The following is a 25,000-nucleotide window of genomic DNA, read 5'->3' on the forward strand; positions in this document are numbered from 1 at the left end:
ACAGAATACAAGAGTTAAAACACTTAAAAATACATTTAGATGTGAAATTGTGGCTAAAAAGAATAACTAAAATAAACCACAGTGAAAACGTACCAAAAAATGGAATCAATAAAAAAATAAGCTAAAACCTAAATAAAATGACCTTTGAGGCGATTGGAGAAGATGTGTTAAAATAAACACTTAAACTAAAATCAAGACATAAAACGTGGTTAAGATCACGTTTAAAATCACAATAAAAACAAATAAAATGGAGTCAATAAAGAAAATAAGGCAAAACCTATATACAATGAACTTTAATGCTTGCATGTAGGGATTGGCGAGGGTGTTTTTTGTGTGTACCACAAAATATAGTTAAAATAAAACCTAAACATAAAATGAGGCTAAGAAAAATAACTAAAATCACAATAAAAACAAAAAAGATGGAGTCAATTTAAAAAAAAAGTAAAACCTTAATAAAATAAACTAATGCTTTTATATCCATTAAACATTTGTATTTACATTTAGACAAAATGTTGTCGTCAATTATTATTATTTAATTATTAATATTTTGTGTATTGTAGGGATATTTCACAATCAGATATACTTTAATAATCCCTGAGGGGAAATTAACAATATTTCAACATTATTCATATTAATTACATTAATAAAATAACATAAAACATAACATGAAAAAAAAAACATAAACAACATTTCCTGGATGTTCCTAAAATATTATCCAATTTTACTTGTAAAGCCCTTAAAAAAACAAGTGCTAATATCTAATAAAATACAGAATAGAAAAGGCACAGAAACTGACAGAATACAAGAGAATTAAAACACTTAAAGTTAAATTTAGATGTGAAATTGTGGCTATAAAGAATAACAAAAATAAACCACATGTGAAAACAAACCAAAAAATGGAATCAATAAAAAAATAAGCTAAAACCTAAATAAAATGACCTTTGAGGCGATTGGAGAAGATGTGTTGAAATAAACACTTAAACTAAAATCAAGACATAAAACATGGTTAAGAAGATTAACTAAAATCACAATAAAAACAAATAAAATGGAGTCAATAAAGAGAATAAGGTAAAACCTAAATAAAATGAACTTTAATGCTTGCATGTAGGGATTGGCGAGGGTGTTTTTGTGTGTACAACAAAATATAGTTAAAATAAAACCTAAACATAAAATGAGACTAAGAAAAATAACTAAAATCACAATAAAAACAAAAAAGATGGAGTCAATTAAAAAAAAGGTAAAACCTAAATAAAATAAACTAATGCTTTCATATCCATTAAACATTTGTATTTACATTTAGACAAAATGTTGTCGTCAATTATTATTATTTAATTATTAATATTTTGTTTATTGTAGGGACATTTCCTAGATGTTCCTAAAATTTTATACAATTTTACTTGTAAAGCCCTTAAAAAACAAGTGCCAATATCTATTAAAATACATAATAAACAAAGCACAGAAACTGACGGACAACAAGATCAAGTTAAAAACACTTAAAATGAAATTAAGACATCAAATTGTGGCTAAAATGGAATCAATAAAAAAATAAGATAAAACATATATAAAACGACCTTTGAGGCTTACATGTAATTGGCGAGGATGTTAAAATAAACACTTAAAACTAAAATCAAGACATAAAACGTGGTTAAGAAGATTAACTAAAATCACAATAAAAACAAATAAAATGGAGTCAATAAAAAAAAAGTTAAAACCTAAATAAAATAAACTAATGCTTTTATATCCATTAAACATTTGTATTTACATTTAGACAAAATGTTGTCGTCAATTATTATTATTTAATTATTAATATTTTGTTTATTGTAGGGATATTTCCTAGATGTTCCTAAAATTTTATACAATTTTACTTGTAAAGCCCATAAAAAACAAGTGCCAATATCTATTAAAATACAGAATAAACAAAGCACAGAAACTGACAGACAACAAGATCAAGTTAAAAACACTTAGAATGAAATTAAGACATCAAATTGTGGCTAAAAAATAATAACTAAAATGTGAAAATAAACCACAACATGGAATCAATAAAAAAATAAGATAAAACATATATAAAATTACCTTTGAGGCTTACATGTAATTGGCGAGGATGTTAAAATAAACACTTAAAACTAAAATCAAGACATAAAACGTGGTTAAGAAGATTAACTAAAATCACTATAAAAACAAATAAAATGGAGTCACTAAAAAAAAAAGTTAAAACCTAAATAAAATGAACTTTAATGCTTGCATGTAGGGATTGGCGAGGGTGTGTCTTTTTTTGTGTGTACAACAAAATTTAGTTGAAATAAGATTCAGTAATAAAATGTGGCTAAGAAAATTAACCCAAATCACAATAAAAACTAATAAAATGGAGTCAATTAAAAAAATGACCTTTGATGGTTGCATGCAGCGATTGGCGAGTGTGTGTGTGTGTGTGTGTGTGTGTGTGTGTGTGTGTGTGTGTGTGTGTGTGTGCGCACGTGGACACTCTGCAGGTGTGTGGTCCACGCGGCCCACCTCATGCCCTCCCGGTCAGAACCCGGTTTAGGGTCTTTCTAATCCTCCCTGATCTGCGCCAATCCAGTTTAGCTCGTTAGCATAATCCGCTCAGCCGCGGCGCATCCACTGATGTCGTCTTGGAGGCGGCGTGGTCCCGCTCGTGTCTCGTTGACCCCGCTGATTGTTTTCACCTCACTTCCTCTCATAAACCATTGATGGGCCACTTTGTGGGCGTGGCCTGTGTGGAAAACCAGGTTAGTCTGTGATGTCATCAAAGTTTTGCCAGGATCCCAACTCATGATTGACAGTGTCAACATGGACCGTGTGCGTGTTTTCCCAAAACACACACACACACACACACACACACACACACACAGGTTATCATTTGGAATGGGGACCATGTTGTTGTTCATGACTTGTGGGGACCACCCTTTCTACAGGTTGTAGAGGCATACATTTTTGGGGGGTAAAATGTCCACTGCCCAGTTATCTCATACACGTCTTTAAATCTCTGGATTGTTGAAGTAATGTGCTGATCATACTTACTGGGGACCCTGGGGAAAAAGAGTTAATATGGTTCACGGGGACCACATTTAATTAATTTTGCATAATTCACACAAATTTGTACGTGACTACAGAGGACCATAAAAAAAAAAGTTCAAATTAAATTAAATCAAAAATTAGATCTGACTATCAGTTCAAAAGGTTTCACTTTAGCGAACCTGTTTTTTGGGTCCCCATACCGTCAGAGGTCCCCTTTAGGTCACTGTGTAAACAGAGTGATGTCCCCATTAAGTAAGCATTGCCAGAACACACACACACACACATACTGGTCATCATTTGGAATGGTGACCAAGTTTTCTGATCTTGTGGGGACCACCCTTTCTACAGGTTGGGGAGGCATAAAAAAAATATTGGGAAAATGTCCACTGCCCAGTTAGCTCATACACGTCTTTAAATCTCTGGATTGATGAAGTAATGTGCTGATCATACTTACTGGGGACCCTGGGGAAAAAGAGTTCATATGGTTCATGGGGAGCAAATTTGAATAATTTTGCATAATTCCCACACATTTGTAAGTGACAACTGAGGTCCATTAAAAAAAAAAAGTCAAATTAAATATGACATGATCACTTAAGCATCTTCAGAATGGATCTGACTATCATTTAAAAAGGTTTCCAGTTTTTTGGGTCCCCATACCGTCAGAAGTCCCCTAAAGGTGACTGTGTAAACAGAGTGATGTCCCCATTAAGTAAGCATTGCCAGAACACACACACACACACATACTGGTCATCATTTGGAATGGGGACCACTCTTTCTACAGGTTGGGGAGGCATAAAAAAAATATTGGGAAAATGTCCACTGCCCAGTTAGCTCATACAGGTCTTTAAATCTCTAGATTGATGAAGTAATGTGCTGATCATACTTACTGGGGACCCTGGGGAAAAAGAGTTCATATGGTTCATGGGGAGCAAATTTGAATAATTTTGCATAATTCCCACACATTTGTAAGTGACTACTGAGGACCATTAAAAAAAAAAAGGTCAAATTAAATATGACATGATCACTTAAGCATCTTCAGAATGGATCTGACTATCATTTAAAAAGGTTTCCAGTTTTTTGGGTCCCCATGCCGCCAGAAGTCCCCTAAAGGTGACTGTGTAAACAGAGTGATGTCCCCATTAAGTAAGCATTGCCAGAACACACACACACACACACACACACACACACATACTGGTCATCATTTGGAATGGGGACCACTCTTTCTACAGGTAGGGGAGGCATAAAAAAAATGTTGGGAAAATGTCCACTGCCCAGTTAGCTCATACAGGTCTTTAAATCTCTGGATTGATGAAGTAATGTGCTGATCATACTTACTGGGGACCCTGGGGAAAAAGAGTTCATATGGTTCATGAGGAGCAAATTTGAATAATTTTGCATAACTCCCACACATTTGTAAGTGACAACTGAGGTCCATTAAAAAAAAAAAGTCAAATTAAATATGGCATGATCACTTAAGCATCTTCAGAATGGATCTGACTATCATTTAAAAAGGTTTCCAGTTTTTGGGGTCCCCATACCGTCAGAAGTCCCCTAAAGGTGACTGTGTAAACAGAGTGATGTCCCCATTAAGTAAGCATTGCCAGAACACACACACACACACACACACATACTGGTCATCATTTGGAATGGGGACCACTCTTTCTACAGGTTGGGGAGGCATAAAAAAAATGTTGGGAAAATGTCCACTGCCCAGTTAGCTCATACAGGTCTTTAAATCTCTGGATTGATGAAGTAATGTGCTGATCATACTTACTGGGGACCCTGGGGAAAAAGAGTTCATATGGTTCATGGGGAGCAAATTTGAATAATTTTGCATAATTCCCACACATTTGTAAGTGACTACGGAGGACCATTAAAAAAAAGGTCAAATTAAATATGACATGATCACTTAAGCATCTTCAGAATGGATCTGACTATCATTTAAAAAGATTTCCAGTTTTTTGGGTCCCCATACCGTCAGAAGTCCCCTAAAGGTGACTGTGTAAACAGAGTGATGTCCCCATTAAGTAAGCATTGCCAGAACACACACACACACACACACATACTGGTCATCATTTGGAATGGGGACCACTCTTTCTACAGGTTGGGGAGGCTTAAAAAAAATGTTGGGAAAATGTCCACTGCCCAGTTAGCTCATACACATCTTTTAAATCTCTGGATTGATGAAGTAATGTGCTGATCATACTTACTGGGGACCCTGGGGAAAAAGAGTTCATATGGTTCATGGGGACCAAATTTGAATAATTTTGCATAATTCCCACACATTTGTAAATGACTACTGAGGACCATTAAAAAAAAGGTCAAATTAAATATGGCATGATCACTTAAGCATCTTCAGAATGGATCTGACTATCATTTAAAAAGGTTTCCAGTTTTTTGGGTCCCCATACCGTCGGAAGTCCCCTAAAGGTGACTGTGTAAACAGAGCCATGTCCCCATTAAGTCAGCATTGCCAGAACACACACACACACACATGTCATCATTTGGAATGGTGACCAAGTTTTCTGATCTTGTGGGGACCACCCTTTCTACAGGTTGGGGAGGCATAAAAAAAGTGTTGGTAAAATGTCCAATTCCCAGTTAGCTCATACACATCTTTAAATCTCTGGATTGATAAAGTAATGTACTGATCATACTTACTGGGGACCCTGGGGAAAAAGAGTTAATATGGTTCATGGGGAGCAAATTTGAAATATTTTGCATAATTCCCACACATTTGGAAATGACTACTGAGGACCATTAAAAATCAGTTCAAATTAAATATGACATGATCACTTAAGCATCTTCAGAATGGATCTGACTATCATTTAAAAAGGTTACCAGTTTTTTGGGTCCCCATACCGTCAGAAGTCCCCTAAAGGTGACTGTGTAAACAGAGTGATGTCCCCATTAAGTAAGCATTGCCAGAACACACACACACACACACACACACACACATACTGGTCATCATTTGGAATGGGGACCACTCTTTCTACAGGTTGGGGAGGCATAAAAAAAATATTGGGAAAATGTCCACTGCCCAGTTAGCTCATACAGGTCTTTAAATCTCTGGATTGATGAAGTAATGTGCTGATCATACTTACTGGGGACCCTGGGGAAAAAGAGTTAATATGGTTCATGGGGAGCAAATTTGAATAATTTTGCATAATTCCCACACATTTGTAAGTGACTACTGAGGACCATTAAAAAAAAAAGGTCAAATTAAATATGACATGATCACTTAAGCATCTTCAGAATGGATCTGACTATCATTTAAAAAGGTTTCCAGTTTTTTGGGTCCCCATACCGTCAGAAGTCCCCTAAAGGTGACTGTGTAAACAGAGTGATGTCCCCATTAAGTAAGCATTGCCAGAACACACACACACACACACACACACACACACACACACACACTTACTGCTTCTTCCTTCTTCTAAATGACTGGAAAGCGGCAGCGTTCTAAAAATAGCGCAGAACAATGCTAAGAATAGCATGGCGGCTGCAGTGTGAGGGTGGCGTGAATGAGTGTGTGTACGCTGACGGAAAAAAAAAAAAAAAGGCCCTTTTGGTTGAGTAACCACCGCATACTTCCCCAAACATTCCTGTGGGAGTCGGCCTGCTGGCTTCCTCCTTGCTCGCTCTTATTGTTTATTCGCAGCGTGGTTAGCATAGGTAGCATACGGCCTGAAGTTTTGAAACCGAACGCAAACGTTCAACAAGTGTGTTCATGTACAAGTGTGTGTGTGTATACTGTAACCTTGTAGGGCCATGCACCTGCCAGGGTAGCATTAGTGCTTGCCACACACACACACACACACACACACACACGTACACACACACACACACACACACACACACTCTTTCCACCACCCTCAGCCACAAGCCTCACTGCAACCCCACCCTCTATAAACCTAACAGGTGGACATGACTGGGATGACTGTGTGTGTGTGTGTGTGTGTGTGTGTGTGTGTGTGTGTGTGTGTGTGTGTGTGTGTGTGTGTGTGTGTGTGTGTGTGTGTGTGTGTGTGTGTGTGTGTGTGTGTGTGTGTGTGTGTGTGTGTGTGTGTGTGTGTGTTCTGGCAATGCCGACTTAATGGGGACATGGCTCTGTTTACACAGTCACCTTTAGGGGACTTCTGACGGTATGGGGACCCAAAAAATTGGAAATCTTTTTAAATGCTAGTCAGATCCATTCTGAAGATGCCTAAGTGATTTGTTTAAGCTTTAGGCCATAAAACATGTTTACTGGTTAGTTTGAGTGGGAGACGTTTGTTATCCTGGCATTCATAGTACTGTGATTCTGTATGGTATCCGTCTTTAGTTAAAACTAATATATTTTTTCCAAAAACAAAATCTAGTTTAGTGTTGCTTAGGATGACATGTTCATACAGCATGATTATAAAACATTATTACCTTGAAGTATGATTCACATTCAGAATTTTCCATCCTTCTATACATGGTAGTTGCAGTTGCAGACAACTTCATTACCGCTAAATAGCAGTTTTCTGTAATATCACAGAAGATGCAGGATTATGAACCTTCCTATAAGAAGACAGTTGTAGTGCTCTATTCTGAGGATTATGTCAGATTTAAATATGCGCCACACTGTGAACCCACACCAAACAAGAATGAAAAACACATTTCAGGTGAACATCCGCACCGTAACACAACAGAACAAATACCCAGAAACCCTTGCAGCACTAACTCTTCCGGGAAACTTCCAGCAAACTGACCAATAATTAACGTTTTATTCATGCATTTTCTCTTGCTACTTCAAGGCTTGAATGTTGGGTTCATTCATTATTGTTATTTTATTTTCAAATGTATTATTAGCCTGTGGAAAAAATGTGATATTTACCTCAGAAAATTGCAAATAGAAAAAAAGACATAACATTTTTATTTAAATTTTATTTGATATGCCATTGGTATTCTTTTAATTATTATTATCTGAAACTGGATTTTGCATGTCACTAAAGTTATATAAGCCTTGCTTGTTCAATATTTAATGCAAAACTTGTTTGGGTCCCTATTAAAAGGTTCATTTGTTCAACCTTGGCCCGCGGCTTTGTTTCGTTTTAAATTTTGGCCCACTCTGTATTTGATTTGACACCCCTGGTATAGAGATTTAAACCTTGAATGATAATAATACAAAATAATGACACATTTTAAATATTTTTTTGATCAAAATCCGTTGGGGTCCCTTGGATCAAGCCAGAGTGGAGGCCTAAATGTATACTTTTACACATATATTGTATTGGTTTTTGAAATAAAAACATATCAAATTCAGTGTGCGGCCCTCAGTGGAAAAAGTTTGGACACCCCTGTTTTAGACTGAAGTGTGATATCTGCGGTCACAGCGCCCCTCAGTGGCTACATGAGGCACTGCAGCTCTATGATCCTCAAGTTTAGAAGCATGAATAGCACAGTTGAATAAAAGTTAAAAGTGATGTTTTGTGGGCACAGACGCTGCGCAAGAAAGGCTTAAACGGCTGCGACAGTCCCGACATCGAGGCCGACGACTCTGCGGGTCAGAGCCCAGAGGCGGACGACAAATATCGCAAAATCAACGAGGACATCGACCTGATGCTCAACAGACAGAGGATCTGCGTGAGTCTGCGTGGGCACCGTGATGACATCACCACGTTAGACCTCTGGCTGACGGCGCTCTGCTCCTCCCCAGCAGGGTATGCCCGCCTCCAGCTACGACATGGGCATGACCCTCCCGGGCGGCAGCCCCTCCGGACTACTGTACTCCCACCCTGGCCTCGGGGGAGCTGTTGGCAGCCACAGCCTGCTGCCTTTGCAGCACTCATCCCTGCAGAGGAACGGCATGTCCCCCCAGCGGCCCCCCAGCACTGAAGACGCAGGTAGGACGACCTTCACCTCATAGATGTAGACCACATCAATACTGATCCTAGATTTCATCTACAGACTACAGCAGATTACACTCACTTTTACATCAAAGATCACATTTAAATCAAAGATAAATTACAACATCCATCCACCCATCCGTTTTCTACCGCTTGTCTCTTTCGGCTCTGTAACACATTATAAACGCAAGAAAAGAATTACCCATAATGCCACCTTGCAGTGCTCTGTGAAGTGATCCTAACGGCCGGAGCAGAGCCTGTTTTGCTGTGAGCATGCGTCCTCGTGCTTGCCTTTCAAAACACTAGATTGTCAGAGTAAAGTTTATGTAATATTTTTAGGTTTATGTACGTAGAACTATTAAACATTTAAATAGTATGAGGAAACATAAGTCAAAGTTACTCTTCCCCCATAATTCATGTATTAAGTTAATAAAATGTTTAATTTTACTTAAGAAACTCTAGTTCTTACTGAATGTTAAAAATATTAGGTATAAATTATGACAGTTACTCTAAGAGTTAACAGCACCAAAAAGTCACTTTTTTCAGTGTATGTATATATCAATCAATCAATCAATGTTTACTTATATAGCCCTAAATCACTAGTGTCTCAAAGGGCTGCACAAACCACCACGACATCCTCGGTAGGAAAACTCACACCCAGTGGGACATTGGTGACAATAATGACTATGAGAACCTTAGAGAGGAGGAAAGCAATGGATGTCGAGCGGGTCTAACATGATACTGTGAAAGTTCAATCCACAATGGATACAACACAGTCGCGAGAGTCCAGTCCAAAGAGGATCCAAGACACAGCAGCGAGAGTCCCGTTCACAGCGGAGCCAGCAGGAAACCATCCCAAGGGTAGCGGACCAGCAGCGCAGAGATGTCCCCAGCCGATACACAGAGGGACATAGAAGAAAAAGAAAAGAAACGGCAGATCAACTGGTCTAAAAAGGGAGTCTATTTAAAGGCTAGAGTATACAAATGAGTTTTAAGGTGAGACTTAAATGCTTCTACTGAGGTGGCATCGCGAACTGTTACCGGGAGGACATTCCAGAGTACTGGAGCCCGAACGGAAAATGCTCTATAGCCCGCAGACTTTTTTTGGGCTTTGGGAATCACTAATAAGCCGGAGTCCTTTGAAGGCAGATTTCTTGCCGGGACATATGGTACAATACAATCGGCAAGATAAGATGGAGCTAGACCGTGTAGTATTTTATACGTAAGTAGTAAAACCTTAAAGTCACATCTTAAGTGCACAGGAAGCCAGTGCAGGTGAGCCAGTACAGGTATATATGTATGTATATATGTATATAAAAGGTATATACAGTACAGGTATATATGTATGTATATATGTATATAAAGGTATATACAGTATAGGTATATATGTATGTATATATGTATATAAAGGTATATACAGTATAGGTATATATGTATGTATATATGTATATAAAGGTATATACAGTACAGGCGTAATGTGATCAAACTTTCTTGTTCTTGTCAAAAGTCTAGCAGCCGCATTTTGTACCAACTGTAATCTTTTAATGCTAGACATGGGGAGACCCAAAAATAATACGTTACAGTAGTCGAGGCGATATATATATGTATATATATATATATATATATATATATATATATATATATATATATATATATATATATATATATATATATATATATATATATATATATATATATATATATATGTCAGGCTGGGGCTGTGGATGTTTGTGCTTCCTCGATGCAAGGATGATGTGGGACGAGTCAGGCATGAATGTAAGTACATGGTTGTTCATTTAATAAACAAATAAACAAAAAGCGCTCACAATGGAGGAAGAAACTTGGCTAAACAGTACAAACGTGAAACAAAAACACCTGCTCAAGGGCATGAAAGACAATTTAACTATAAAGTTAAACAGCACGATGGCAAGACTAAAGACATGAAACAAAAGAGTGCACTGTGGCATAAATATATCAACTTACTCGTCATGGAACTGTGGACAGGACGTAAAGGTTTGGACAGCATGGGTAGGGTGCGTGTGAGTGTGTGAGGATCCCAGAATGATGAACAGAAAGACAATTACTTAAATACTGGCTGTGATAATCAGGAACAGGTGCGGGACTGAGGGCAGGGGCGTGACAAGGTGGGAACTAATACGTTGGCATGGAAACAAAACCAGGAAGTGCAAAAGGTGACTGAATGTCCAAAATCAAAAACATAACATGACAAAACAAAACATGATCCATAGGTGTGACAATATATATATATATATATATATATATATATATATATATATATATATATATATATATATATATATATATATATATATATATATATATATATGTATGTGTGTGTGTATGTGTGTACATATAAAAGTGTGTATTTATATGTATGTGTGTGTGTATATATATGTGTGTTTATTTGTATATATATATATATATGTGTGTATATATATTGTGTGTATGTGTGTGTGTGTATGTGTGTACATATATGTGTGTATATATATATGTGTGTTTATTTGTATATATATATATGTGTGTGTATATAAATGTGCGTCTATGTATATATATTTTTGTGTGTATGTGTGTGTGTATACGTGTACATATATGTGTGTATTTATATGTATGTGTGTGTGTATATATATATGTGTGTGTTTATTTGTATATATATATGTGCGTCTATGTATATATATTTTTTGTGTGTGTGTATATATCTGTACATATATGTGTATATTTATATGTATGTGTGTGTATATATATATATATATATGTGTTTATTTGTATATATATATGTGTGTATATAAATGTGCGTCTATGTATATATATTTTTGTGTGTATGTGTGTGTGTATACGTGTACATATATGTGTGTATTTATATGTATGTGTGTGTGTATATATATATATGTGTGTGTTTATTTGTATATATATATGTGTATATATATATGTGCGTCTATGTATATATATTTTTTTTGTGTAAATGTGTACATATATGTGTGTATTTATATGTATGTGTGTGTATACATATATATATATATATATATATATATATATGTGTTTATTTGTATATATATATGTGTGTATATAAATGTGCGTCTATGTATATATATTTTTGTGTGTATGTGTGTGTGTATAGGTGTACATATATGTGTGTATATATATATATATATGTGTGTGTTTATTTGTATATATATATATGTGTGTGTGTATATATATATATATATGTGCGTCTATGTATATATATTTTTGTGTGTAAATGTGTACATATGTGTGTATATGTATGTGTTTGTGTATATATATATGTGTATATATATATGTGCGTCTATGTATATATATTTTTGTGTGTAAAAGTATACATATATGTGTGTATTTATATATATGTGTGTATATATATATATATATATATATATATATATATATATGTGTGTTTATCTGTATATATATAAATGTGAGTATAAATAAATGTGCGTCTATGTATATGTGTGTGTGTGTGTGTGTGTGTGTGTGTGTGTGTGTGTGTGTGTGTGTGTGTGTGTGTGTGTGTGTGTGTGTGTGTGTGTGTGTGTGTGTGTGTACAGTGGGGCAACAAAGTATTTAGTCAGCCAGCGATTGTGCAAGTTCTCCCACTTCAAATGATGACAGAGGTCTGTAATTTTCATCATAGGTACACTTCAACTGTGAGAGACAGAATGTGGAAAAAAAATCCAGGAATTCACATTGTAGGAATTTTAAAGAATTTATTTGTAAATGATGGTGGAAAATAAGTATTTGGTCAACCATTCAAAGCTCTCACTAATGGAAGGAGGTTTTGGCTCCAAATCTCAGGATACATGGCCCCATTCATTCTTTCCTTAACACGGATCAATCGTCCTGTCCCCTTAGCAGAAAAACTAGTACAGCATCATATATTTGAATAGAAAAACAGCACAAATCTTGTATCCGAACCAAATAATAGATATAAACTATCATATTAAAACGACATGAAATATACATTCAACATCATTTTTATGCTTAAATCATAGCTAAAAATTCTGAGTCAATAGACTTAAATCATAGATATAAACAATCATTACTTTAAATCCTGGATCCGAAAGACAATATCAGTCCTAGATCTAAACTACATCAGTGACCAATCCTGAATCTAATCTAGAAATATCTAGCAACATAACAATTATAGCTGCACAAATCTTACAAATAGCTGTAAACTATATCATACATTTATAAATCATGGATATTCTGTAAAAAAAACCATCATACATTACATCATAGATATCCATCATTAGAAATAATTCTTCATAAGCTACAGCATCTTAGCTATATATGGAAACAACAACATATACTATAAATATGAAATACAACAGTTTTATTAATCATAATATATTTTTATATATATCAACATCATATGATACAAATCCTAAACATAAACAACAATATAATTATACAAAATAGATATGAATAATAGCTCTAAACTACAAATATTTCATTAAAACTAAATTATACATCATGGATGTAAAACCATACATCTAAACTAGATGGAATAGATTTTTTTACCAGGGTTGTCCAAAGTGCGGCCCGCAGGTCAGTTTTTAACGGCACATTTTAAAAATACTATGGGAAAAATTTAAAAACGTAAAAAGTGGTATAAAAGAGCAAACAGGTGAAATGTAACAAGAAAATGTTGCAATGTTTACTCTAATAACACAAAGCTGCCATGCAGGCTGTTTCTTTCTTTAAAAAAAAATAGTGAATCGAAATCAATTATTATTTATTGACCAATTCAAGGCTCCGATTATGTCACATTAAATATTCCACTTTGAGATATTTTTTGGGGCAAATGTTTGATATTTTGTGTTTGCCATATAAAAAACTGAGCTGTTTTTTTTTTTTAAAAAGGGCCTAAAACATTAACAAAACAAAAAAAATTGTAATTGACGGATTGATCTGAAGTTGATCTCGAGACCATTGTGTCAAAAGTAAACAGTAAGAAAAAATATATAATTTATTTTTTAACACTTTAATGAGTAGGACCCTTTTGGATCAGTGCGTTTTGTTTTTAAGTGTCATTGCACAAACAATAACAGTGAATTAAAATCAAAGCTGTTATGAGTTGTTGACTCCGCCTCCAATTATTAAATAATCTCAAACATTCTACTTAAAAATGTTAGTGTGAAAATATTGCATATTTTGTGTTTTTTTCCATTAAAAAAAACATGGTTTTCTTTGACAAAACGAGCATACAACTTAAATCTTTAAAAACGCCATATTGACAGATAGACCTCATGTTGATCTAGAGCATGGGTGTCAAACTCTGGCCCGTGGGCCAAATTTGGCCCTTGAGGCAATATCAAATTAACATTAGAGCTGGACCGCCGCTGTAACGCCGCATTCACCACTAATACTCATACTCGTCAACCCTCCCGATTTTCCCGGGAGACTTCTGAAGTTCAGTGCCCCTCCCGAATTTCTCCCGATTTCCACCCGGACAATAATAGTGGGGGCGGGCCTTAAAAGCACTGCTTTTGGTGTTCTCTACATGTCGCCACGTCCACTTTTCTTCAATAAAAACAGCGTGCCGGCCCACTCACATAATATGTGCGGCTCTTACACACACACAAGTGTATGCAAGGCATACTTGGTCAACAGCCATACAGGTCACACTGAGGGTGGCCGTATAAACAACTTTAACACTGTTACAAATATACGCCACACGGTGAACCCAGAGCAAACAAGAATGACAAACACATTTTGGGAGAACATCCGCACCGTAACACAACATAAACACAACCGAACAAATACCCAGAACCCCTTGCATCCCTAACTCTTCCGGGACGCTACAATATACACCAAACCCCGCCCCAACTCCAACCCGCCGCCGAAAAGAGGCATTCAATTTGTATTTTTATTTCATTTGATATGCCATTGATATTATTTAATTATTATAATTTTAAACTCAATTTTGCATGTCACTATAAAGTTATATAAGCCTTGCTTATATAACTTTATAGATAACTCTCCCAATTTTCCCGGGAGACTCCCTAAGTTCAGTGCCCCGCCTGAATTTCTCCCGATTTCCACCCGGACAATAATATTGGGAGCGGGCCGTAAAAGCACCGCCTTTGACATTCTCTACATGTCGCCACGTCCACTTTTCCTCCATACAAACAACGTGCCAGCACAGTCACATAATACATGCGGCTTTAATACACACAAGTGAATGCAAGGCATACTTGGTCAACAGCCATACAGGTCACACTGAGGGTGGCCGTATAAACAACTTTAACACTGTTACAAATATACGCCACACGGTGAACCCAGAGCAAACAAGAATGACAAACACATTTTGGGAGAACATCCGCACCGTAACACAACGTAAACACAACCAAACAAATACCCAGAACCCCTTGCATCCCTAACTCTTCCGGGACGCTACAATATACACCCCCGCTACCACCAAACCCCGCCCCAACTCAAACCCGCCGCCTAAAAGAGGCATTCAATTTGTATTTTTATTTTATTTGATATGCCATTGATATTATTTAATTATTATAATTTTAAACTCAATTTTGCATGTCACTATAAAGTTATATAAGCCTTGCTTATATAACTTTATAGTTAACTCTCCCGATTTTCCTGGGAGACTCCCGAAGTTCAGTGCCCCTCCTGAATTTCTCCCGATTTCCACCCGGACAATAATATTGGGAGCGGGCCGTAAAAGCACCGCCTTTGGCATTCTCTACATGTCGCCACGTCCACTTTTCCTCCATACAAACAACGTGCCAGCACAGTCACATAATACATGCGGCTTTAATACACTCACAAGTGAATGCAAGGCATACTTGGTCAACAGCCATACAGGTCACACTGAGGGTGGCCGTATAAACAACTTTAACACTGTTACAAATATACGCCACACGGTGAACCCAGAGCAAACAAGAATGACAAACACATTTTGGGAGAACATCCGCACCGTAACACAACATAAACACAACCGAACAAATACCCAGAACCCCTTGCATAACTAACTCTTCCGGGACGCTACAATATACACCCCCGCTACCACCAAACCCCGCCCCAACTCAAACCCGCCGCCGAAAAGAGGCATTCAATTTGTATTTTTATTTTATTTGATATGCCATTGATATTTTTTAATTATTATAATTTTAAATTTTGCATGTCACTATAAAGTTATATAAAACGGATGGTTGCATTAAAATCCATGAGAATATTTTATAATTTGAACGTTATTTTTGAAACTGTGATTACCAGCCAAATTATTCATTACTTATCCATCCATCCATCCATTTTCTACCGCTTATTTCCTTTCGGGGTCGCGGGGGGCGCTGGCGCCTATCTCAGCTACAATCGGGCGGAAGGCGGTGTACACCCTGGACAAGTCGTCCCCTCATTACTTATCGTGTTAAGCAATGTCAGCTAAGATTTATCTGAGAGCCATATGCAGTCATCTGGCTCTAGAGCCATAGGTTCCCTACCCCTGGTTTAAGCATTAGACACCTTTTTACCTGCACTCTGCCTCCCGCTGTTTCCCACATCCACAAAGCAATTAGCTACCGACTGCCACCTACTGATATGGAAGAGTATTACACGGTTACTCGGCATAGCTCGGTTGGTAGAGTGGCCGTGCTAGCAACCTGAGGGTTCCAGGTTCGATTCCCGCTTCCGCCATCCTAGTCACTGCCGTTGTGTCCTTGGGCAAGACACTTTACACACCTGACCCCAGTGCCACCCACACTGGTTTAAATGTAACGCTTTGAGTCACTAGAGAAAAGCGCTATATAAATATAATTATCTGAGAGCCATATGTAGTCATCAAAAGAGCCACGTCTGGCTCTAGAGCCATAGGTTCCCTACCCCTGGTTTAAGCATTAGACACCTTTTTACCTGCACTCTGCCTCCCGCTGTTTCCCACATCTACAAAGAAATTAGCTACCGACTGCCACCTACTGATACGGAAGAGTATTACACGGTTACTCGGCATAGCTCGGTTGGTAGAGTGGCCGTGCTAGCAACCTGAGGGTTCCAGGTTCGATTCCCGCTTCCGCCATCCTAATCACTGCCGTTGTGTCCTTGGGCAAGACACTTTACACACCTGCCCCCAGTGACACCCACACTGGTTTAAATGTAACTTAGATATTGGGTGTCACTTTGTAAAGCGCTTTGAGTCACTAGAGAAAAGCGCTATATAAATATAATTATCTGAGAGCCATATGCAGTCATCTGGCTCTAGAACCATAGGTTCCCTACCCCTGGTTTAAGCATTAGACACCTTTTTACCTGCACTATGCCTCCCGCTGTTTCCCACATCTACAAAGCAATTAGCTACCGACTGCCACCTACTGATACGGAAGAGTATTACACGGTTACTCGGCATAGCTCGGTTGGTAGAGTGGCCGTGCTAGCAACCTGAGGGTTCCAGGTTCGATTCCTGCTTCCGCCATCCTAGTCACTGCCGTTGTGTCCTTGGGCAAGACACTTTACACACCTGCCCTCAGTGCCACCCACACTGGTTTAAATGTAACTTAGATATTGGGTTTCACTATGTAAAGCGCTTTGAGTCACTAGAGAAAAGCGCTATATAAATTTAATTATCTGAGAGCCATATGCAGTCATCAAAAGAGCCACGTGTGGCCATAGAGTTAAGCAATGTCAGCTAAGATTTATCTGAGAGCCATATGCAGTCATCTGGCTCTAGAACCATAGGTTCCCTACCCCTGGTTTAAGCATTAGACACCTTTTTACCTGCACTCTGCCTCCCGCTGTTTCCCACATCTACAAAGCAATTAGCTACCGACTGCCACCTACTGATACGGAAGAGTATTACACGGTTACTCGGCATAGCTCGGTTGGTAGAGTGGCCGTGCTAGCAACCTGAGGGTTCCAGGTTCGATTCCCGCTTCCGCCGTCCTAGTCACTGCCGTTGTGTCCTTGGGCAAGACACTTTACACACCTGCCCCCAGTGCCACCCACACTGGTTTAAATGTAACGCTTTGAGTCACTAGAGAAAAGCGCTATATAAATATAATTATCTGAGAGCCATATGTAGTCATCAAAAGAGCCACGTCTGGCTCTAGAGCCATAGGTTCCCTACCCCTGGTTTAAGCATTAGACACCTTTTTACCTGCACTCTGCCTCCCGCTGTTTCCCAAATCTACAAAGCAATTAGCTACCGACTGCCACCTACAGATACGGAAGAGTATTACACGGTTACTCGGCATAGCTCGGTTGGTAGAGTGGGCGTGATAGCAACCTGAGGGTTCCAGGTTCGATTCCCGCTTCCGCCATCCTAGTCACTGCCGTTGTGTCCTTGGGCAAGACACTTTACACACCTGACCCCAGTGCCACCCACACTGGTTTAAATGTAACGCTTTGAGTCACTAGAGAAAAGCGCTATATAAATATAATTATCTGAGAGCCATATGTAGTCATCAAAAGAGCCACGTCTGGCTCTAGAGCCATAGGTTCCCTACCCCTGGTTTAAGCATTAGACACCTTTTTACCTGCACTATGCCTCCCGCTGTTTCCCACATCTACAAAGCAATTAGCTACCGACTGCCACCTACTGATATGGAAGAGTATTACACGGTTACTCGGCATAGCTCGGTTGGTAGAGTGGCCGTGCTAGCAACCTGAGGGTTCCAGGTTCGATTCCCGCTTCCGCCGTCCTAGTCACTGCCGTTGTGTCCTTGGGCAAGACACTTTACACACCTGACCCCAGTGCCACCCACACTGGTTTAAATGTAACTTAGATATTGGGTTTCACTTTGTAAAGCGCTTTGAGTCACTAGAGAAAAGCGCTATATAAATATAATTATCTGAGAGCCATATGCAGTCATCTGGCTCTAGAACCATAGGTTCCCTACCCCTGGTTTAAGCATTAGACACCTTTTTACCTGCACTCTGCCTCCCGCTGTTTCCCACATCTACAAAGCAATTAGCTACCGACTGCCACCTACTGATACGGAAGAGTATTACACGGTTACTCGGAATAGCTCGGTTGGTAGAGTGGCCGTGCTAGCAACCTGAGGGTTCCAGGTTCGATTCCCGCTTCCGCCGTCCTAGTCACTGCCGTTGTGTCCTTGGGCAAGACACTTTACACACCTGACCCCAGTGACACCCACACTGGTTTAAATGTAACTTAGATATTGGGTGTCACTTTGTAAAGCGCTTTGAGTCACTAGAGAAAAGCGCTATATAAATATAATTATCTGAGAGCCATATGTAGTCATCAAAAGAGCCACGTGTGGCCATAGAGTTAAACTACAGCATTATTGAATACATTAGATGTAACTTTGTGTAGCATTATTTATTATGTATATTCTACATGTATAATAAATCATAAAATATCATGTTTGATTGTGTTGTTGTTTTTTAGGCTTGCTGGGTTCTGAGCTGCCGAGCAGCGTGGTGACCTCGGGTGAGATGGCCATCAGTACTTTTACGTCACGCTGAAAACGCCAACAGAAACTAAATATTTAGTTTGAACAGGAAACTGCGGCTACAACACCCAGTGCCCCTCCCCCTCGCTGATGTCCCCGGGAGGCGTGGCCAAGACCCTGCATGACAAAAGTCCTCCATCCATGAGCCTGAGCCGCAAGCCGGACCTGCGACCGCTGATGGCGCCGACCAACAAGTGCGGCAACATGCCGAGCGTTGTGAGTCTCACGCCTGCTCCGTGCTTTTTATTTGGCTTTTTTTTTCCCCCCCTGCTGAGTGACTAACTGCTGTTTGCACCTCACTGCTGCCCTCTAGTGTGAGGACTTTGACATGATACTGGTAAGAACTTTTTTTGAATTGAACAACCGACATATCCACAATGTACATCCATCCATCCATTTCCTACCGCTTATTCCCTTTTGGGGTCGCGGGGGGCGCTGGCGCCTATCTCAGCTACAATCGGGCGGAAGGCGGGGTACACCCTGGACAAGTCGTCACCAAAATGTTGACACAATGTACATAAAAGTCAACATTTTTACACGTCAGGTTGAACAAATTATGATTTTAACAAAACATATTCCGGGCGAGTCCATGGTTCTCGCCCGGAAAAGGGTGGAGTGCCATCTCCAGGTTGGGGAGGAGCTCTTGCCCCCAGTGGAGGAGTTCAAGTACCTCAAAGTCTAGCTCACGAGTGAGGGAAGAGTGGATGGTGAGATCGACAGGCGGATCGGTGCGGCGTCTTCAGTAATGTGGACGCTGTATCGATCCGTTGTGGTGAAGAAGGAGCTGAGCCGGAAGGCAAAGCTCTCAATTTACCGGTCGATCTACGTTCCCATCCTCACCTATGGTCATGAGCTTTGGGTCATGACTGAACGGACAAGATCACGGCCGAAATAAGTTTACTCCGCCGGGTGGTGGGTCTCTCCCTTAGAGATAGGGTGAGAAGCTCTGCCATCCGGGAGGAGCTCAAAGTAAAGCCGCTGCTCCTCCACATGGAGAGGAGACAGATGAGGTGGTTCAGGCATCTGGTCAGGATGCCACCTGAACGCCTCCCTAGGAGACAAAGCGGCCGGGGAGAGGGAAGTGTGGGATTCCCTGCTTGGGCTGCTGCCCCCGCGACCCCACCTCAGATAAGCGGAAAAAGATGGATGGATCTTAGGTTAAATAAGGTTAAATAAAGCCGTTTTTCGGGATATTGCGTGATGGGTAAAATGTTGAGAAAAACTTCGAAAAATAAAATAAGCCACTGGGAAGTGTTTTTTATTGGTTTTAACCCTTCAGAAATTGTGATAATGTTCCCCTTTAAAGTATTTTATTGTTATTTTTGGACACCTTGTATAGTTCGGTTGGTAGAGTGGCCTTATCAGCAACTTCAGGGTTCCAGGTTCCGCCATCCCAGTCCAATACCGTTGTGTCCTTGGGCAAGAGACTTGACCCACCGGCTCCCAGTGCCACCTACACTGCTTTAAATCAATCAATCAATCAATAAATATTTATTTATATAGCCCTAAATCACAAATGACTACGACATCCTCGGAAGAACCCACAAAAGGGCAAGGAAAACTCACACCCAGTGGGCAGGGAGAATTCACATCCAGTGGGACGCCAGTGACAATGCTGACTATGGGAAACCTTGGAGAGGACCTCAAATGTGGGCAACTACCCCCCCTCTAGGGGACCGAAAGCAATGGATGTCGAGCGGGTCTAACATGATACTGTGAAAGTTCAATCCATAGTGGCTCCAACACAGCCGCAAGAGTTCAGTTCAAAGCAGATCCAAGACAGCAGCGAGAGTCCCGTCCACAGGAAACCATCCCAAGCGGAGGCGGATCAGCAGCGTAGAGATGTCCCCAACCGATACACAGGCGAGCGGTCCATCCTGGGTCTCGACTCTGGACAGCCAGTACTTCATCCATGGTCATCGGACCGGACCCCCTCCACAAGGGAGGGGGGGACATAGGAGAAAAAAGAAAAGAAGCGGCAGATCAACTGGTCTAAAAAGGAGGTCTATTTAAAGGCTAGAGTATACAGATGAGTTTTAAGGTGAGACTTAAATGCTTCTTAAATGCGACTTAGATATTGGCTTTCACTATGTAAAAGCGTTTTGAGTCACTATCAATCAATCAATCAATGTTTACTTATATAGCCTTAAATCACTAGTGTCTCAAAGGGCTGCACAAACCACAACACAAACCACTACTACATCCTCGGTAGGCCCACATAAGGGCAAAGAAAACTCACACCCAGTGGGACGTCGGTGACAATGGTGGTGATGGGGTATTCATATGGATATTAAAGTCCCCCATTATGATTATATTATCGGCGTGCGTCACTAGATCAGCAACGAACTCTGAGAATTCATTGATAAAGTCCGAACAGGGCCCTGGGGGGCGGTAGATAACAGCCAGGTGTAGAGGCAGCGGTGTGACAGACCTCATAGTAAGCACCTCAAACGATTTATATTTATTATTTATGTTAGGACTAAGGTTAAAGTTTTCGTTGTGTATTAGTGCGACCCCCCCCCACCCCTTTTAAGAGGACGGGCAATATGCGCATGTGTAAAGTTAGGAGGACATGCCTCATTTAGCGCAAAAAAGTCATTTGGTTTAAGCCAGGTTTTGCTGAGACTGATGACGTTAAGATTGTTGTCTCTGATGATATCATTAACTAACAACGTTTTGGGAGACAATGATCTTATGTTTTAAAAAAACTATATTATACGTAGTGGGCTGTTTTAGGGAATTTTTGATCAAATTATCCGTAGTAGCAATATTAATAATGTTGTGTTTATTATGCCCAGTGCATTTAGTATAATTACGACCATATCTAGGAATTGATAAGACGGGAATTTTCCGATTGTTTGTTTGTTGCTTTGATAAACTGCACGTATCATAGTTTGTACCTCAGTAGAACACATGTCCAACTCTGAAACAATCAAAGCAGAAAAAACTTGTTCTAATTTAACTGACTCCTTACCCAGACCAGTAGTCTCGCATCTTCCATTTAAATCCGGCTTCAGGATGGAGGGAAGTGGTGTTCTGTGGGGATTAGCCTTCTGCTTTGTTTTTAGCCCCGCTCGGCATCGGTGTTTCCGATCACACCGCTGGCGTCTGCTCCGTGGACGGCCCCCGCTGCTACTAGACTCCCCTGCTTCACAGGCCGCCGGATGCAGCCGCCGAAGTATTCCCGTGCTAGTTAGCAGGTCTAGCAAGCAGGCGTCTTATCAGTCCAAAACGGCTCGATATGTCCACATCCAGAAGTGTCTAGAGAAAAGTGCTATATAAATATACTTGAAGTGAATTATATTTATATAACGCGTTTTCTCTAGTGACTCAAAGCGCTTTACATAGTGAAACCCAATATCTAATTTTTACATTCAAACCAGTGTGGGTGGCACTGGGAGCAGGTGGGTAAAGTGTCTTGCCCAAGGACACAACGGCAGTGACTCGGATGGCGGAAGCGGGGATCGAACCTGGAACCCTCAAGTTGCTGGCACGGCCGCTCTACCAACCAATACTTCACTATTTGATAGTTGTCATGGTAACCGCTTGCTTTTTGCCCTGGCCCGCCGTAAACAGAAAAAGTCGACCAATTCTCCTCTAACGAGTCCTCCCCTCCAACAGAACCAGAGGATCAATCACTCTCAGACGGCGCAGACGCTGACCAGCCCGGCCGTGTCCGCGGCGGCCCAGTCTCTGCCCGGCGGGGGGATGGGCGGGTACCCGTCCTCTCTGTCCTCTTACGGCACAGGTGAGTCGGCTCGAGACCGCCCGGCTTCGGAAACCCCGCTGAGCTTTGGAACCGCTTCCTTCCTGCAGACTTCTCCCTGGGCGGAGACCTTTCCTCCTTGTCCGCCTTTGGATCTTCCGGTCTGGGATCGGTGAGCAACTGGCAGCAGCAGCAGATCCAGAACCTCCAGCACTCCACGCTGGGACACATGGGGTAAGCCCGATGGGGGTTCTGGTCCGGTGACAGGATGTTGTCTGACTCTACTTCCTCCTCCTAGAAACTTGTGCCACAACTCCAACCTCAACTTCCTGTCCGTACACCAGAACCTGCACATCAAGTCCGAACCGGCGTCCCCTCCCCGGGACCGCGGCGCCGCCATGGTGGGCACCAGACTAGGAGGCGGGGTCACGCTGGCGGGCCACTCCCCCGCCAACAGCGCATCCAGCTGCGGGAGCTCGTACGACGGCGGCGAGGAGCGCGACGACCATCTCGGCGGCGCCGACAACTTCCTCCTGCGGCCGCCGTCCGGCCAGGAGGACCGCCACAGCCCGTCGGTCAAGCGCATGAGGCTGACCGAGGGCTGGGCTACATGATGGGGGGGGGGCGGGGGGGGTCGACGCGGCCGGGAGGGGGCGGGGTTGTTAGCGACGTTACCTTCTAGTGTTATTTTATTCTAACGATCGTATTAATCATGTGCTGAGTGGGCGTGTCTTTTATGTCTGTCGTTCAGGCTACTGGTTTCCATGGTGACGCTGGCAACGACACCTTTTGTGAGTCAAAATGAAGTTGGAATCAAACCTTTGAAGCTTGGCTAAAAAAAAAAACCCCGCCGGTGAAAAAGTGACCTTATCGTAGTAATCATGACGATATCGTTTTGTGACGACTCGTTATTCAATTAGGACGTGTCTACAAGTCAGTTTCAGAATACAACTTTAACTGCGGTTAAAAAAGCTTTAAAAGAGACATGATGCAAGTTAACGAAGCATAAATAAGACGTTTTAATACAAGATAAAAAACGGGTTGATAGCACTTAGTCCGGTTTAATTGGCGGTCAATGAGTTGTTACAAGTAAATAAGACGTTAGTTAAAAGAGCCGATCGAGCATTAAACCTTAATGAGGACTAATAGAAGTTACATCGAGCATCAGGTCGGACGGATAGAGAGAGCAGGAAGGCGGAAGTTGATGCGGGATGAGGAAGTTGGAAGAAATTCACCTTAATGGGAGTGGAAAGAAGAAGAAGAGAGACCCTATGAGTGCAATTACGTCTTGAGGGGGCGGAGTCAGGCAGGGCGTGGGAGCCAATCACAGTTAAATAAGTTAAAGTATCACACACACACACACACACTAGGTGTGGGGAAATGTGTCCTCTGCATGTCACCCATCCCCTTGATCACCCCCTGGGAGGTGAGGGGAGCAGTGAGCAGCGGTGGTGGCCGCGCCCGGGAATTCATTTTTGGTGATTTAACCCCCAATTCCCACCCTTGATGCTGAGTGCCAAGCAGGGAAGTAACGGCTCCCATTTGTATAGTCCTTGGTTTGAACTCACAACCTCCCCGTCTCAGGGCGGACCCCCTAACCACTAGACCACTCTAACCCCTGCCCGTCCAGGCAGGGTGTTAGCATTTAGCTGTTAGCTTGTGGCGCGTTAGCGTTGGAGGACTGCGGGACAGTGACGCTTCAAATCTTTTTTTTTTTTTTTTTAAAAGTCCAAAGTTCTGCTCGTGTCGGACTCTCACACGGTTGTCATGGTGACGGACGTGGGCGTTCACGTGATCTATTGGTAAGATTTGTGACGTTCTTTGAAAATTCTGGCTGGGGAGAGGGAAGTCCGGGCTTCCCTGCTTAGGCTGCTGCCCCCGCGACCCGACCTGGGATCAGCGGAAGAAGAAGGATGGATGGATAAAAGAGCATG

General features: G+C 40.8%; 1 protein-coding gene across 5 annotated transcripts in view; it reads left to right on the top strand.

The window, feature by feature from the left end:
- The window catches only part of LOC133535987 (myocyte-specific enhancer factor 2C-like), a 54,453-nt gene that overhangs the window by 28,969 nt on the left and 484 nt on the right, over positions 1–25,000 (top strand). Inside the window, exons 6-13 of one of the 5 annotated variants that reach the window (XM_061876104.1) lie at positions 8,500–8,643; positions 8,717–8,903; positions 19,297–19,338; positions 19,410–19,576; positions 19,674–19,697; positions 22,982–23,108; positions 23,177–23,300; positions 23,365–25,000. The exon at positions 23,365–25,000 is cut by the window's right edge and continues 484 nt beyond it. In XM_061876104.1, coding sequence (XP_061732088.1) covers positions 8,500–8,643; positions 8,717–8,903; positions 19,297–19,338; positions 19,410–19,576; positions 19,674–19,697; positions 22,982–23,108; positions 23,177–23,300; positions 23,365–23,680 — 1,131 coding nt within the window. In that variant the 3' untranslated portion in view covers positions 23,681–25,000. Of the gene's footprint in view, positions 1–8,499; positions 8,644–8,716; positions 8,904–19,296; positions 19,339–19,409; positions 19,577–19,673; positions 19,698–22,981; positions 23,109–23,176; positions 23,305–23,364 lie in introns of those variants that run through there. The other 4 variants (XM_061876105.1, XM_061876106.1, XM_061876108.1 and 1 more) reach the window with 4 other exon arrangements.

The sequence above is a fragment of the Nerophis ophidion genome, linkage group LG17, assembly GCF_033978795.1.
Source record: "Nerophis ophidion isolate RoL-2023_Sa linkage group LG17, RoL_Noph_v1.0, whole genome shotgun sequence".
NCBI classification, from domain to species: domain Eukaryota; kingdom Metazoa; phylum Chordata; class Actinopteri; order Syngnathiformes; family Syngnathidae; genus Nerophis; species Nerophis ophidion.